This window comes from Phragmites australis, chromosome 13, assembly GCF_958298935.1.
Source record: "Phragmites australis chromosome 13, lpPhrAust1.1, whole genome shotgun sequence".
In the NCBI taxonomy this organism is placed as follows: Eukaryota; Viridiplantae; Streptophyta; class Magnoliopsida; order Poales; family Poaceae; genus Phragmites; species Phragmites australis.
In genome coordinates this window covers 9,826,943-9,842,403 of record NC_084933.1, presented here as the reverse complement: position 1 = coordinate 9,842,403, position 15,461 = coordinate 9,826,943, and the positions used below count along the sequence as shown (strand labels likewise).

At 47.4% G+C, this 15,461-nt stretch overlaps 1 protein-coding gene across 1 annotated transcript; it reads left to right on the top strand.

The window, feature by feature from the left end:
- Window positions 1-1,030: 1,030 nt before the first annotated feature.
- Window positions 1,031-15,023, top strand: LOC133888061 (receptor homology region, transmembrane domain- and RING domain-containing protein 1-like). The gene is made up of 4 exons (XM_062328168.1): window positions 1,031-1,405; window positions 1,482-1,706; window positions 13,742-14,137; window positions 14,519-15,023. The coding sequence occupies exons 1-4, from the start codon at window positions 1,288-1,290 to the stop codon at window positions 14,605-14,607; spliced, it is 828 nt and encodes a 275-aa protein (XP_062184152.1). The 5' UTR covers window positions 1,031-1,287; the 3' UTR covers window positions 14,608-15,023.
- The last annotated feature ends 438 nt before the right edge of the window (window positions 15,024-15,461 follow it).

The window sequence follows — 15,461 nt, the reverse complement described above, 5'->3', positions numbered from 1 at the left end:
TGGGTTGGTGGTGGCCGTAAGATTCCCGTTCCCCTTGGCTGTGGGGCCATTGTCGGTGCCGGCCGCGTATAGCCGGCTAGACTGCCACGCAGGCGTGATTGAGGGTCGGCCGCTGCCGATGCGGCCTTGATGGTCTTTTTCTTGGGTGGCATCCTACCTCTCTTAGCATTTCTGTGTTCGAATCCTCACAAAAACGGCGCCACTGATCATGTCGATACAGGCGAGAATTCCTTCTAAGGAGGAGACTCAAGCTTAGGGACGAAGTTTGAGAGGAAGGAACACCACGAGTATATTAATGGTAGGAAAATGGATCGATCTGGGGGGAGAATCACAGGTTTGCTGTGATTCGTGCTCTGTGTCTGTCCCCCTGCCCAGAGGACCATGGCCTCCTATTTATAGGGCCATGCGTAGCTTGGCGTATAAGTTATCATAATGTACAAATATCCGGAATCCGACTAAATTACTGAGCCTTATCCCGAAAGACTATTTTCTATCCTGTCGGGAGATAAATATCCACCGTGGTAATTATCGTGATGTCTGCCCCTTGAAGGGGGTAAGCGGGTTGCTAATTGCGGCCCGGCGCCGCACCGCCAGGGGTGTCAGGATAGGTACCATCATGCTCGGGTGTCAGAGCGGCATCCACTAGCCTAGGCATTAAATGCCGGTCACTTCCTCGCAGGCAAAGTACGACTAGTCCTTACTTTTTGGTAGATCTTTCCTGAGAACTGATTCGTCACCCAGTAACCTCCAGGAAGCCTTGAGGCCGAAGACTCGGGACCGGACCTTCAGAAGGCGGAGCTCTGGAAGGGAAGGCTTCGGGAGGCCGAAACCTCGGAGACCGAACCTTCGGGAGGCTGAGCTCCGGAAGGCCAGGACTTCGGAAGACGGGAACATGCTCAACCTTTGACAAGCTGAGCTAATTAAGCTAAGGAGCCGTCGGGATCCTTAATAATGATCCAAATACAATCCTGTAATCCAAAGGTATGAACAGTACAAATTCCTAAGGAATATCGAATCCTCCATTTTTCTCTTGGAAACCCTGTGTTCAAAGGAGGCCCGAGCGTTTCAAGCTAGACGAAAAGGAAAGCACCAAAGCGGTCGGATGGAGATGGGGTAGTAACTTGTGTTTTCAATCGCCTGAGAGGAGCATTTTCCAATTTTTCCTATTACCAGTTTCAATTAATGGAAGGGGGAGGAGTATCCACTATCCAATCCTAAATTCTAGTATTCCCGAAGTTACGAGAGCAGCCGAAAATCCGTCCTTCACTCACATCCCATGCCCCGGCGATGAACCCCCGCGTGGTCCTCCTGCTCCTCGCCGCCGCCCTCAGCCCCTGCGCCGCCCTCGTCCGCCTCCACTCCTCCTCCTTCTCCTTCACCTTTCTTGACGCCCCTGCGCGCTTCGGTGAGCATCCCCCTCCCCCTCCCGCCTCCCTTGAGCTCCAACCCTTCTCCCTTACTTCCTCGGAGCCGCCACACAGGGCCCCGCGTGGGCGGCGATGGGATCTGCGGCTCGCTGCGCGCTGCGGATCCTGCCGAGGCGTGTGCGCCCATCAAAACCCCCCGCGGCGGTGCGGGCCGGAGGGCGTTCGTGCTGATCGCGAGGGGCAACTGCAGCTTCGAGGACAAGGTGCGGGCGGCGCAGCGGGCCGGGTTCGACGCTGCCATCGTGTATGACGATGAGGAGAAGGCCAGCCTGTACTCCAGTGAGTGGCGCACCACCATGCTCCTCACCCTGTCTTTCTTCTGTGCTTGTCCTAACCCTAGCTTTGGTTTAGGAATTAGTCTACTACTTCTTTAACGGTTCATTTGCTGATTTGCCCTCCAGTTGAAGTAGTGGTTAACTGAAGGAATTGTTTAGCTAGTGCAAGTTATATTCGTGCAAGTGTACGATTGTATTAAAATCGTAGAAATGCTTGGGATTGTCGATATGCTGTCCCATTATAGTTTTGTTTCTGAAGGACCCATTGGTTCTAATTGTTTAGGTTGCATAAGAAACTAGGATGACTATTTGTGTGGAACATATAGGGATTCCTTGCGATTATATATATTTAGGAATAGAAACGTTTGAAAGTTAGCAATCTACGTGCCAGAATCATAACTTATACATCAGTTTCCTTATCCTGTTATTTTGTTTTTACTATTACTAGTACCTTTATTATCATTACTATTTTTCCATCATCTTTTTAGTTAGATCTTATAGGTTTCATTTCTAGCCTACCCCAACTTACCTGGGACAAAGGCTTTGTTGTTGTTATTGATATATATATATATATTTAGGAATAATTCCATTTTTGCCCCTCAACTCTTGTGTTTGTCTAATTTCGACCCCCAACTCTAAATCTGTCTAAACATGCCCCCCAACTATCAAAACCGGTTCAATTTGTACCCCTAACTTGTCTGAAGCGGTATTTGCATGGTGTGGCACCATGAGCTAGAGCTGCAGCTGTGAAGACCACCATTGACATCACCGTCTGTCGTCCTCGATCTAGTTCCGTCATGTTTGGCTACCGTTGTAGAGCACAATGAGGAGCCATGCCTCCTCCGCATCACTCAGAAAGGGTGGCTAGAGAAGGAAGAAGGGATGATAGAGAAGAAAAAGAAAGAGGGAGATTGGGGATGATGGGTGGTACCGGTGGTGAGAGAGAGAAAGGAAAGGGTTACAAATACACACCATGCCATCGTCTATTTGGAAAGAAACTCTAACATGGAGCAAAAGTTACCGCCACATCACCCAAATGCCACTTCTAACGGGCTCGATTGTAAATTGTGCCGGTTTTGATAGTTGAGGGTAGAAATTAGATGGTCTTGGAGTTGGATGTAGAAATTAGACAAACCTAAGAGTCAAGGGACCAAAAATGGACTTATACCATATATTTACTTCAACAAATAATTTAAGCTGATGATGGTAGTGGCTTCTCTGTTAAATTGTTTGAAGATGGATCTATGTATGCTTACACGTGTGTGACTTAGAGGATAATAATATTCAATCTACCTCCTCACAAAGAAAAAATATGTCCACCTCATGTAATAGCATGACCAATAAGAATTTTGCAAATGTCATGTCTGATTAGAATTTGTTCACTTAATTTAGAGAACCAGGCGATAGCTCAGTTGGTAGAGTCTCCCATGGACGTGGCCACCCACTTGGGCTTGAACCCTATGCTTGCAAATTGTGGGTACCTCCCTGAGAACTGGTTTTACCGAGTTTCCTGATCAGCCAGAATTCGGTGTTCCCCTTAAGACAAAGTCAGCGGTGTCATCCCTCTGTGGTAATTACTGGCTAATTTAATCACAATGATTTAAAAAGGCCGCTAACTTACGGTGATATGGCTTAGTGAGAAGGCGTAGTTTTATACTTAATAATATGGAGAGGGGGAGAGATGAAGTGTCCCTACTTTTTTTCTTTCATTGGTTAAGTCTTTGGAGAGAGAGAGAGAGAGAGAGAGAGAGAGAGAGAGAGAGAGAGAGAGAGAGAGAGAGAGAGAGAGCATGCAACGTTGCAATAATTGAAAAATCAAGTCAAGGTATGACATGTATGCACGTTATTAGACCAAGGAAAAACACGATCGATTATTGTACTTGTAAGCAAACTAGCACTTGAATTGAACGGTTGCAGCCAAGCAAAGTAGACATCATCGGCACATTATTCACTACATCATTGGAAACTAAATCAAAGCATTCAACATTTATCACTTCTAAATCAATTAATTCAAGTTTATAAACGAATAAGACTTGACTACCAAATCGATTAATTCAGATTTATTAGCAATTATGACATCACCATTCAAGTCTCCTTAGTTCTATAATTTAGCTCTCTCTCTCTTATCTCTTTCTAGCTTATCTTTTTAAATAACATATCATAGCAATCTTTTGACCATTATGCATGAGTATATTTATTTATTCTAGGAACAGAGCCAAGCTTAATTAGTTGAGGGTGTGGATGTATGCCTAGATCACCCAAGTTTGAGTCCTCTTCGACGCGAATTTGGGTGCCTATTTTTTCTTATTAACAATGCCACCTAGTTCCTTGTAGGTTGGTCAAGTTTTTGTATCTATTTATTCTACAATAATGTTTAACATCTCCATCATATTGCTTGGTTTACCCAACAATAACGACCATGCAAGCATGGGTACAACATCACAATCTACAGTACCATGGTAAGACCCATGAAAGAATTTACTCTCAACCTTTTTGTTACCTTCAACCTACCAAGAATTAAACCATTGAATGCAGTAAGACTGGGGATGTGGAGTTGATACCGCGAGGAGGAATTGGGCTCAGGGATGAGAGCGCAAGGGGTATCGGGGTAACTGTGGCAAGTTGACTGGCTCGCCGTGAGGAGGTTCTTCCTCAGTCACGACAGCGGCTCTGACAATGTCGATTGCTTTGAGAAGTTTATTTCCTACTTGTTTTCTTCCCGTACACCCTACGACAACCTTTATAGACTAGGTGCCTTAACGCTTAAGCCAACTGACTAACAAACATGGTAACAAACTAGAAAGGATCCTAATCAACTCTAATCAACTCCAAACTAACCAAACCTATCTATATCTTCTCTTCACGTAGATTGTTGTGGGCCTGCTCCTTTGCATGTATGTCCTTCCCACGAAAGCATCGGTAACATTTCCTCCCTCGCCAAAAAACAGCTCGTCCTTGAGCTGAAACGTCGGGTGAGTTTTGGTGAAGTCCTCCAAATACTCCCAGGTTGCCTCAGCCGGCGCGCAACTGAGCCAGTGCACCAGGACTTGCCAGCGGCCTCGGTTGAGACACGCCTTCGAGACTTTGGCTGGTGATGGCACCATCCAACCCTAAACGATTTCTGGTAGTGGTTGCATTGTTGTAGGTGTAGGATCGATGTATTTCTTCAACAGCGGGACATGGAATACGTCGTGTATTCGTGCTGCCGACAGAAGCTTCAAGCAATAGGCGACCTCGCCCACCTGTTCGCTAACCTGGAACGGTCTGTAGAACTTGGGTGCTAGCTTTGTTCTGGCGCCTTCTTTGATTGATGCTACCAGCTGATGCTACAAGCGAAGCCATGCCCACTCACCAACGTCAAACGTGAGGTTGCGATGACTCTTGTTGTGCTTGTTCGTCATATAATCGACCGCCTGAAGGAGCCGCTCCCTAATGTCGCGTAGAAAGTCTTCGTGGTCCATGAGCTGGCGATCCACTACCGATACCCAAGCCATGCCTCCATGGTAGGAAAGTAGGACCGGTGGATCACAGCCATAGACCACAAAGAATGGTCTGTCCCGGAGCGTCGAGTGGTACAAGCTATTGTAGCAAAATTCAGCTGATGGAAGCCATTGTTACCACGAGCGTGGCTGATCCCCTGCCGAACACCGGAGGTATATGGCAACTGTGCGATTGACGACTTCGGACTAACCATCCGTTTGTGGGTGGAAGGCAGAGCTGTGGAGAAGCTTGTTTCCTGACAATCGAAAGAGAGTTCTTCCCAAAAGTTGCTTGTGAAAAACGGGTCCTGATCACTTACGATGGTGCATGGAATGCAGTTGGAGAAATGGAGCCGACGTGAGTGCAGCCTTGAGCACGACAAAGGCAGCCTCGACATCCTCTCTTCACGAGAATGCCTCCTTGAGTAGCGCAGTGAGAGGAGAGGCGATGGCTCCATATCCTGCGATGAGCTCCCGATAGTACCTTGTGAAGTCGAGGAAGCCTCGCAGGGCTTGTACCGACTGTGGCTACGACCAATTCTCCACCGCATCCACCTTGGAGGGATCCATGGCCACACCTTGGCCATAGGATAGGCCCAAGCAAATGGAGCTAGTGGACGCCCAACATGAGACCGAACCTGTCGAGGGGGATGACGAAGCAGTGAAGTGTGAACTGCTCGTGTCCGATAGTCACAAACTGACACTTGCAGACGCCCACCATGGTGACGTGCTCGCCGTTTACTTCCGCAATTGTAAGCCCATGGCGTGGCTTGATGTTGAGCCCCAGACGTCGTGCAACAGTCTCATCGATGAAGGTGTGCGTCGAGCCGCTATCAACCAACGCTGTGATAGTGTGACCGCCCATGAGCACGGAATGGTATGGGCCGCTTGAATGCTGGTTAGGACTAACAGGAAAATTTGCAAGCTACTTTCGTCGTCCTCAGGAGTATCTTAAGCGAGTTCTAGCAAAAAGACCCCTTTCATGGAACACTTGCCAACATGTTCCTTTGAGAACTTTTCAGGGCAGTTAAAGCATAGCCCCTTCATCCTTCTGTTGGCCATCTCTTCCGTCGTCAGCTGTCGAAACTGGGAGCGTGGTGCTGCGGCTTTGATGGCTGGTGGCACCGGTGTTTTTGTCCCGGCGTAAAGCGATGTTGTTGACGCGAACATGGTTGCTGTCGGTGTTGGAGTAGAAATAGCGATCGAGATCGGCTTCGGCGTCGCACCGGTGGGCCAATTGGAGTCCGCAGTGGGTAGAGCCGCGGATTTGACGTCATAATCTCCTTTGTGCAAGCGTTGCTCGTATGCCCGGGCCAAACTCATGGCCATCTGTAGATTGGTCAGGCATTGAAGCTCGATGTCGGTGTGCATGGGCTTGCCAAGGCTTGCGGTGAAGAGGTTGACTTGATGTTACGGAGGTAGGTCATCACAATGGCAGAGGAGTGCCAGAAACTGGCGTTGATACTCCTCTATTGTACTGGTCCGGCGAAGATCTTTAAGCTCGTCCAAGATATTGGCTCGAATAGGTGGGCCAAAACAGAGGTTGACGAAGTCAGCGAACCGTGCCTAGGACAGAACGTCGTGTTCCCACTCTAGTTGATAGTACCACTGAGCGGCAACACCCTGCAAATTGAACAATGCCAACCATACCTTTTCGTCTTTCGTTGTGCGTTGCCCTTGGAAAAATTGCTCACATTCGTTGAGCCACGGAAGAGGATCCTCGTCACCATCATAGGAAGAGAAATTCAACTTGTGGTGGCGTGGGATGCCACAATGATCATCGACGCGGTTGTCTTGGCAGTGCTGATGGGTTGTCCTTGGTGGCGAGTCATCGTGTGACCTGTCATCATCGCCACTGGCCTGGAATTTCTCCATGCGCGCAATGCGCTGATCATGTCGATACAGGTGAGTCTTGACAGAGGACATCTTGACGAGGACCCGTTCCAGAAGCGCAGCAAGGTCGGATGTTGTCGGTTCCTTTGGTGCATCGTCCGTGCCGGCCATGGCAATAGGTGGTGGTGGGGATGGTGGTGGGAGGGAAGCGGTAGCGGCGAATTGGTGTCCTGTCTCTGATACCAAATTGATATCGCGTGTCCTTGATTGTTTGGTGAGAGGAGGAACGAGGAGGAGTTGGGCTCGGGGATGAGTGCAAGGGGTATCGGGGTAACTACGGCAAGTCGTCCGGCTTGCCGTGAGGAGGTTCTTCCTCAGCCACGACAGCGGCTCCGACAATGCCGATTGCTTTGAGAAGTGTGTTTCTTGCTTGTTTTCTTCCTGTATACCCTATGACAACCTTTATAGACTAGGTGCCTTAATGCCTAAGCCAACCGACTAACAAACATGGTAACAAACTAGAAAGGATCCTAATCAGCACTAATCAACTCCAAACTAACCAAATCTGTCTATATCTTCTCTTCACGCAGATTGTTGTGGCTAAGAGAATCAGCCACTTTCGGTTGATGGATTTTCGGTTGCTGTTACTGTTGTTGTGGGCCTGCCCCTTCGCCTATACGTCCTTCCCACAAAAGCATCGATATAGGAGTAGTGGTCAAACAAAGCTTCTTTGCCATCTCTATACTCGTGAGGTTGTTGCAACTCTCCCCATCAATGAGAACCTTGCTTTTGCGCTCCTTGACGATGAACCTTGATTAAAAAAAATGTTGCATTTGTGTTGATTTGCACTCCATTTGTGTTTGAGGCTTGTGGTAAATTGCTTCCTCGATACACATATGGAGAGCGCTAAGCAACCAAATACACAATCTGTTTCAATCAAGGTTCATCATCAAGGAGCACTCTTGCAGGGTTACTATTGATGGACGGAGTTACGACAGTCTTGTTAGCACGAACATGGTTGAGAAGCTTTGCTTGGGCACTACTTCACATCTCTGCCTTACTATATGCAACAGTTTGATTCTTGTGGAGTGCCGAAGGTAAAAAAATGGCTAAGAGTTTATTTTTCAATTGGTTGCTATCATGATGATGAAAATTGCGATGTTGTACCTATGCAAGCATGCTCATTGTTGTTAGGTAGGCCATGACAATATAATATAGTTGTGCAATGTTATGATGGAACAAATAAGTATACTCATGCATAATTGTATACAGATTGCTTATGCAATGCTGTTTAAAAATGAGCTAGAAAGAGCTAAAAGAGAGACTTTAATTTCTAGTACTAAGGAGACTAAAACTAAAATAAATGATGCTATACTTTTCGCTAATAAATCTGAATTCATTGATTTGGTAGTGAAAAATGCAGAATGTCTTGATTTCATTTCTAGTGGTAAAATTGCATATTTTAGGACATTCACCTATTTTGTTGCCTCTTGTTGGAACAAACTTTTGCAACAAGAACAAGAGGAGAATGCATTGTTTAAACTATGAGAATGTAACTTTGGTTTCATCCAAGGGATTAGTACACCATGTAACCTCTCATCCACCTTCTATGCCCTAGGATTTCATTGTTTGAGGAATTTAAGGAAGAAATAACGAAAGCAAATTTTGCATTAATGATGAATCTCAATGCTGTTAAGGGTGCAGTACTAGTCAAGGGTATTAGAGTCATCTCCTAGTCTTAGGGTTTCCTCTTGTACTTCTATATATAGTGCTCATTGAGCCTCGATGTATCCATTCATCATTTGTGCAATCTATACAAATCTAACATGGCATCAAAGCCTGGTTAGGGTTAGGGTTAGACTCTATCTAATCCATCCATGATCCAAATCCATCATCATGTCGCCGCTGTTGCAAATCCTCCCGCCACCGTCATTAGTCGTCATTCGTCGCCGTCCTTCGTTGCGCTTTGTTCTCTGTTGCGTGTTGTCTACCGTCGTACTGCTCTCCGTCGCATGTCGGGCTTTGGTCGTTGCCTGCCGTTTCTTGATCCGGTTGCCGCCGCTGTTGCGACCGTCCATCGTTGTAGCTCATCATCGCACATCCACCCGCCCGTCATGAGTGCTTTGCACTGCTGAGTTCCGTCGCCGGGACCTCTATGTCAGATCCCACTGGTGCCCAGCTTGGATTCCGTCGTTGAGATCTCTGTCGTCGTCCACTCATCATGGATCAGGCTTTCCACATCCGGCCATCGTCGTCTGCCTGATGCTGTCGCAGACCTGGTGTCGTTCGTCATGGATCTGGCGTTGTCCGCAGCTGGGGCGAATAACGCGTTTGGCCGCCACTGGGCCCCGCCGCCTGGTGTCTCTCGGATCGGCCTTCACAGACTCGTCATCCAATGCCATCGTGGATTCGCCCATCAAATACTTACCATCCACTGTTAATCGCGGCGAAGATCCCAGCCATCAGTACCGCCAATTGTGCCACCCGTCGTGGATCTTCGCCATTGGGCTCTCTTGCCCGTCCTGTGGTTGCCGTCTGGCCTCTATACCAGCTTGTCATTGCTCCTGCTAGTCATCTGCATCAGCCTATGTCTCGTTGCCACCCGTCGCCCATCTTCAACGCAGTCTGCCTGCATCGCCATAGGGGGGGGGGTCCTTCATCTTCCTTGCTGTATCGTTGGGGCTTCCTCACCAACATTCTATTCCTAGATGATGACTTTGCTTTGGGTTTCATCTCAGTGCTATATGCACTGCCTAGGTTTGGCATTGCTGCACAATTTGGTAACAAATTGTTTCTGCTTCTACTACCCATCTGCTAGTACTAGTATCTACAGTATACTAAGTCATATTTCATTGCATGCTATTGAGTATTTTCCTTACGTTGCATTTGCGTCCATCCAAGTCCAATTATTCTCCTTATGTTCATCTTATCGTGCGTGTCCGCAAAATTCTACCAAGTTAGCCAATTGCTTCTTTTGTTTTGTGGTTAGCTGACTCCCGTCGATTTGGCTAATCCCATCATCGTCGTCGTTGATGCGACCTTGCCCTCTTGGCCCTTTCGTAGCCATCTTACTACACATCATGACCAATTGTCGTCTTTGTCTTCATCACGATATTGTCTCATTGATTGCTGTCTTGCACCAGTGATTTCTCTATTCTCCCTTCGGCTTGATTTGGCACATCTCTCCATTCTCGTTGTGGTTAAAGTCTTCAAGGCAAGATTCATATTTGTGATTTTTACTGAAATGCGAGTTGTGAAGGCAATACCTTCTTGTGGAGGAGTTTGTTTTACATCAACATTGTTCAAGAGTTGCACGCTTTGATGACATCTACGATATCGGACTTCAGATGTAATTTTTTGAAGTCTAATGCTTAGTGTCAACTCTTCAAACACATCATTGCATTCACATTGCATTTGAGAGGGGTGTTAAGGGTGTTTTTTCTTTTCTTTCGGAAGGACGGCAAGAGCATTGCCGATTTTCTTAGAAAAGGAGAGAATTGACCCAGTTTATAAGAGAAACCGGACCCGAAAACCTCACAACTGCATGGTTTAATGGAACCGACAAACAAGCGCGAGACGAAATACGGCCTCAAAATAGAACGACACCCACATCAAAGACGCAAACATGACAACAAACAACTCCAACTCAACTCAACTCGCGCGCTAACCAACCTAACGATTGTCTCTCCCACAACTCTGTTGGTGGAGCCCTGCTCCCACGCCGCCACGACTCGGCTGGCGGAGCCTTGCTCCCACGCTGCCACAACACAACTCGGTCGGCGGAGCACGCATTGGAAGAAATCGCTGTTGTGAAGCGCCAATCCAGAAAGGAGAGCCGCCGAGAAGCCGGTGGTTCAAACCGAACCAGACGAAGCCACCACAAAGCCGACGACCATCGAGGCGCAAAAAACTAGGCCTCCAGAGCGACGTCTCCTAGGAGGACGTGACGTCGAGTTGCCGTCGTCACCTGTCCAGTTGCCTAAACCAGGTTTTCACCTAGAAGCTCCAAAGGGGAGTAGGAAGACGCCTTGACAACGCCTCTAAGGAGGAGAACAGCGCCTAAGAGCGTCGCCGTCATTGATGCCGGCTAAAAAAACTAGCCAAGGCCTTTGCCAGCGGCTCCCACCTACCGCCCCTCGCGCCCGGCCAGCCCGCGCAAGGGCTAGGACCAAAGCAGCAGCAAATGCCACCATCACGCAACCGCGTCGTCCCACGACCATCTCAGCGTCACGAAGCTCTCCACAACAACGCAAACGCTAGGAGCCGGGACCGCACGGTGCCGCTGCCAGCAGACGCAAATAGTGCCACCTCGTAGCTGCATCGCCCCATGGCCATCCCAACGTCATGAAGCTCCCCACAGGCCCAACCTGTAGAAGAGGAGGAGGCCGGGCAAGGGGAGGAGAAAACGTAGACGGTAGAAGCTGGGACAGGCACGATGCCGCCGCCACAGACGCCAGCTGTAGCCAGGAATGAAGGCGCCACGCTGGCGGCCCCTGCCAAAAACAACAGGTGAGCGCCACACATGCACTCTCAGCCAAGGCAATAGTCCACGGGCACGTCACCGCACCACGACAGCCCATGACGGAGAGGCACACGACTGCAGCAGCACACGACGTCAAGCGCCACGATGCTGCACCACAGCATCACACGGCAGCTCCACGGCAACACAGAATGACGCAGCCCTGCGGTAGCCTATCGCTGCCGCCGTTGCCACCGATGAGAGTTGCCGACTTAGCCGAACGCGCTAAGACCGCCAAACTGACGCCTAAGACCACCCCACAGCGACGATGGGCGGCCAACAGTGTTACCTGGACACCCGTGTTCAAATTTATTTGCCGAATCGGACACCTCGAATCCGAGTTGGATTCCGACACCCGTGTCGGATTCTAAGTTGTATTTCGCGTGTCTAAATTTTCTTTGCCAAATTGGACACCTGAGTCCGAGTCGGATCCCGACACCTGTGTCTGTGTCCAGGTAACATTGGCAGCCAACCTCGGGGGGTAAGAAGCACGGATCCGTGGCAAGCTGGCCATTAGGATGCAGATCTAGCTGGTCGAGGCCAGATCCGGCCATGCCACGGGGCGGGGCCGCGGCAAGCACAGTCGGGGCCGCTTCAACAGGCTGGGGGCATCGTGGCAGCAGGCTTGTACAAAGACCATGTCGCCGGAGCACCACGACCGGACCGTGGACACCATAGAAGCGGGCCCCCGGCGTCCATGGAAGGCTAGTGATGCAGAGATCCCCAGCGGACTCCAGTGGCACAGATCCATGGCAGCACAGACACTAGGAGGCATAGATCCATGGCTAGCCAGCGGCCAAGACATAGATCTGGCCGTTGGAAGGCACGAACTGGCCAGTAGAGGTAGGCCCGACGAGACTACCCACGGCTCGGCAAGAACCAGCCAGCAAGGGAGTGCAAAGGTGGAGGAGAGAGGAGAAAGGAGGGGAAGAGAGAGGAGGAGGGGGGCCGTTGTCGCTGTCGCTAGAGTAGGACGCCAAGGGCGGCGGTGGCCGGGCGGGTTGCGGTAGGGAGGGGAACGCTAGGTGGCAGGGTTGAATCCTTCTTTTGTGGCCGCTTCCTTGAATTTTGGGGTGTTAAGGGTATAATAGTCATCTCTTAGTCCTAGGGTTTCCTCTTGTACCTCTATATATAGTACCCATTGGGCCTCAATGTATCCATCCATCATTTGTGCAATCTATACAAATCTAACAAATGCAGTGTCAAATTCTTAATTGTTGGTGAACATACTCATAGTTTCATAATATTTTCACATCCATTAATTCTTGCTTTCTCGTTTCTGCTGAAGTATGCTTCTTGCTCAATAAGTCTTGCATTAGCATAGGCGGAACTGGAGCATAGTAAATCCAAAGGTTTTCATGATCTTTGTCTGAACATTGCTACCAGCCTACAAAGTTTGAAGGGAGTGCTGCTCAATCTATTACTAATGATGGCCTGCTCCTTTCTGTTAGTAATGTACCATGCTCAAGCAACAAATGGATGTTAGATATAACAATTCCTCCATCGTTGAACTGTAAGCTAATGATATTTCTTGTAATTGGCTATTGTTGGAAAGATATAGCTAAGCTAACTTGTATCACTATATCCATCAAGGTACTAAGGTGTCTTTAGGTAAACTAGGAAAAGAGTCTGTGATCTCTGTGAGACTTGAGAATGTCAACATAATAATAAATCTGCTACCAAAAGTCAGGAGATGATGAGATAATTTCTGTGCCGTTTAGAAAGACATTTTTCTGTTTTGATCTATATAGTTCTTGTGGCCTTTTGTGGGAGATACCCTGTAGGGTTAATGCTTTCCTCCTTTGTGTTAATTTAGTGGTTGGTGATTCTGAGGGCATACACGTACCTGCGATTAGTAATTTGCCATGCTCAAGCAACAAATGGATTTTAGATATAGCAATTCCTCTATCGTTTAACTGTAAGTAAATGATATTTCTTATAATTGGCTTTTGATGGAAAGACATAGTAAGCTAACGGGTACCACTATACCCATCAAGGTTTTATGGCGTCTTTAGGTAATCAGGAAATGAGTCTATGATCTCATTGAGAATGTCAATATAATAATAAATCCGCTACCAAAAGTCAGGAGGTGATGAGATAATTTCTGTGCTGTTTAGAAATACATTTTTCTCCATTTAGTTCTCGTGGCCTTGTAGTTGTAGGAAATACCCTGTAGGGTTAATGCTTTGCTCCTTTGTGTTGATTTAGTGGTTGGTGACTCTGAGGGCATACACATACCTGCGATATTCGTTTCCAAGATGGCTGGGGAAACACTGAAGAAGTTTGCCAGAGGTGAAGATGATGAGTGCTGTATGAACTTATCGATGGATGAGACTGCAGGGACAGTGTTGGTAATGTCATTCGTATCACTTGTTGTCATCATATCAGTTCTTGCCTCTTTTCTGTTTGCGCGGAACTGCCGACTTCTACGGCATGGAGTTGATAATCGACCACCTTACATCAAGAAACATGTGGTGGAAAAGCTTCCCTGCTCGGCATATAGTGCTCCCTGTTCAAGTGGAGATAATTTTCAGGAAGCTTGTGCAATTTGTTTAGAAGACTACAATAATGGTGATACTCTTAGGCATCTCCCATGCAAACACGGTAAGAGATTGAGATTTTTTGGGTACTTCACTACATGTGTATTGTTGCTAACTCAGTAGTTGCTATAGATATTGAGATGCTCTGTCATTCTTTATATTGGCTACACTGTGCATGTAAGAGATTGAGATTTTTTGGGTACTTCACTACATGTGTATTGTTGCTAACTCAGTAGTTGCCAAAGATATTGAGATGCTCTGTCATTCTTTATAATGGCTACACTGTTGGGTAGATGCAGAATATGTTGCTCCTTTTGCATACTTCATTTTGTTAAACACAGAATATTTTTGTAGACCAACAGAAAATATTATTGGCATCTGTGCTTGAAACTTCTCATTTCTGCGAACTCCTTAACTGTCTTATAATCGATGACTTTGTTTACAGAATTTCACAAGATCTGTATTGATTCCTGGCTCACAAAATGGGGCACCTTCTGCCCCATATGCAAGCTCGAAGTAATCTCGGGTGAATAGGCATACTTCATTAGTCATTACTGCAGCATCCAAGTGCTGGCAGTTATATGAAAGTTTGCTGAACTGTTGATCCATTGAAAGATTCATCTCAACAGTTTATCCTAAGAACGAAGTTTGAGCAGCAGTTCATCAGATTGGGCTCATATATCGCCATTAGAGTACTGCCCGTTGAGGTCAATATTGGTATTGGATTATTTGTTTTAGCTTCTTTTGTGGTGTTTGAAAAGCCTCAAGAAGCTCTGCTGCTGCTAAATGCCAGGTATTTCGTTGCTTCTGTCACGGTGCGTCGTGCCATAGTTTTCTTGATTATTTTCCCTACTTGTTCTGGACAAACCAAGTGTTGTGTACAAGCAAGTGTAATCTCAAACCCAACAGAAACCCCTTTGCATATTAAGTTACATCACTGTGCTTTTTTATATGTGAAAAAACAGAGGAATGTTCTTTCCATAGTTCCAGTCCTCTGCAGCTTTCACCTACTACTTTGGATTGAAGGTTCAAAGTCAAAAGGGGATCCCAATAGGTTGTTTGCTGAACAACCTTGCTTGGTTCGTCACACAGTGAGAAGTTAATGTTGTCGGCAGATGGTTGTTGGGGGCATGTTTCATTGTTTGGCCACAATATTGTGCACAAAACATTACTAGTGGCACAATTTTTTTTTGAATGGCAATAGTAGTTCACCAAATCGAAAGCAGCAGCCGCAACCTAGCTGCAGCCGTGTCACGTCTGGCTGCGGAGCGCCGATGCGATGGCATGTGGCATGAGGCGAGTGTAACAGTGGGACGCGAAGTGAGTGCCATGATGGCTAGAGCCGTATCACGCCTAATATACGCTCTTCAATTTAGGTTTGTTTGTAT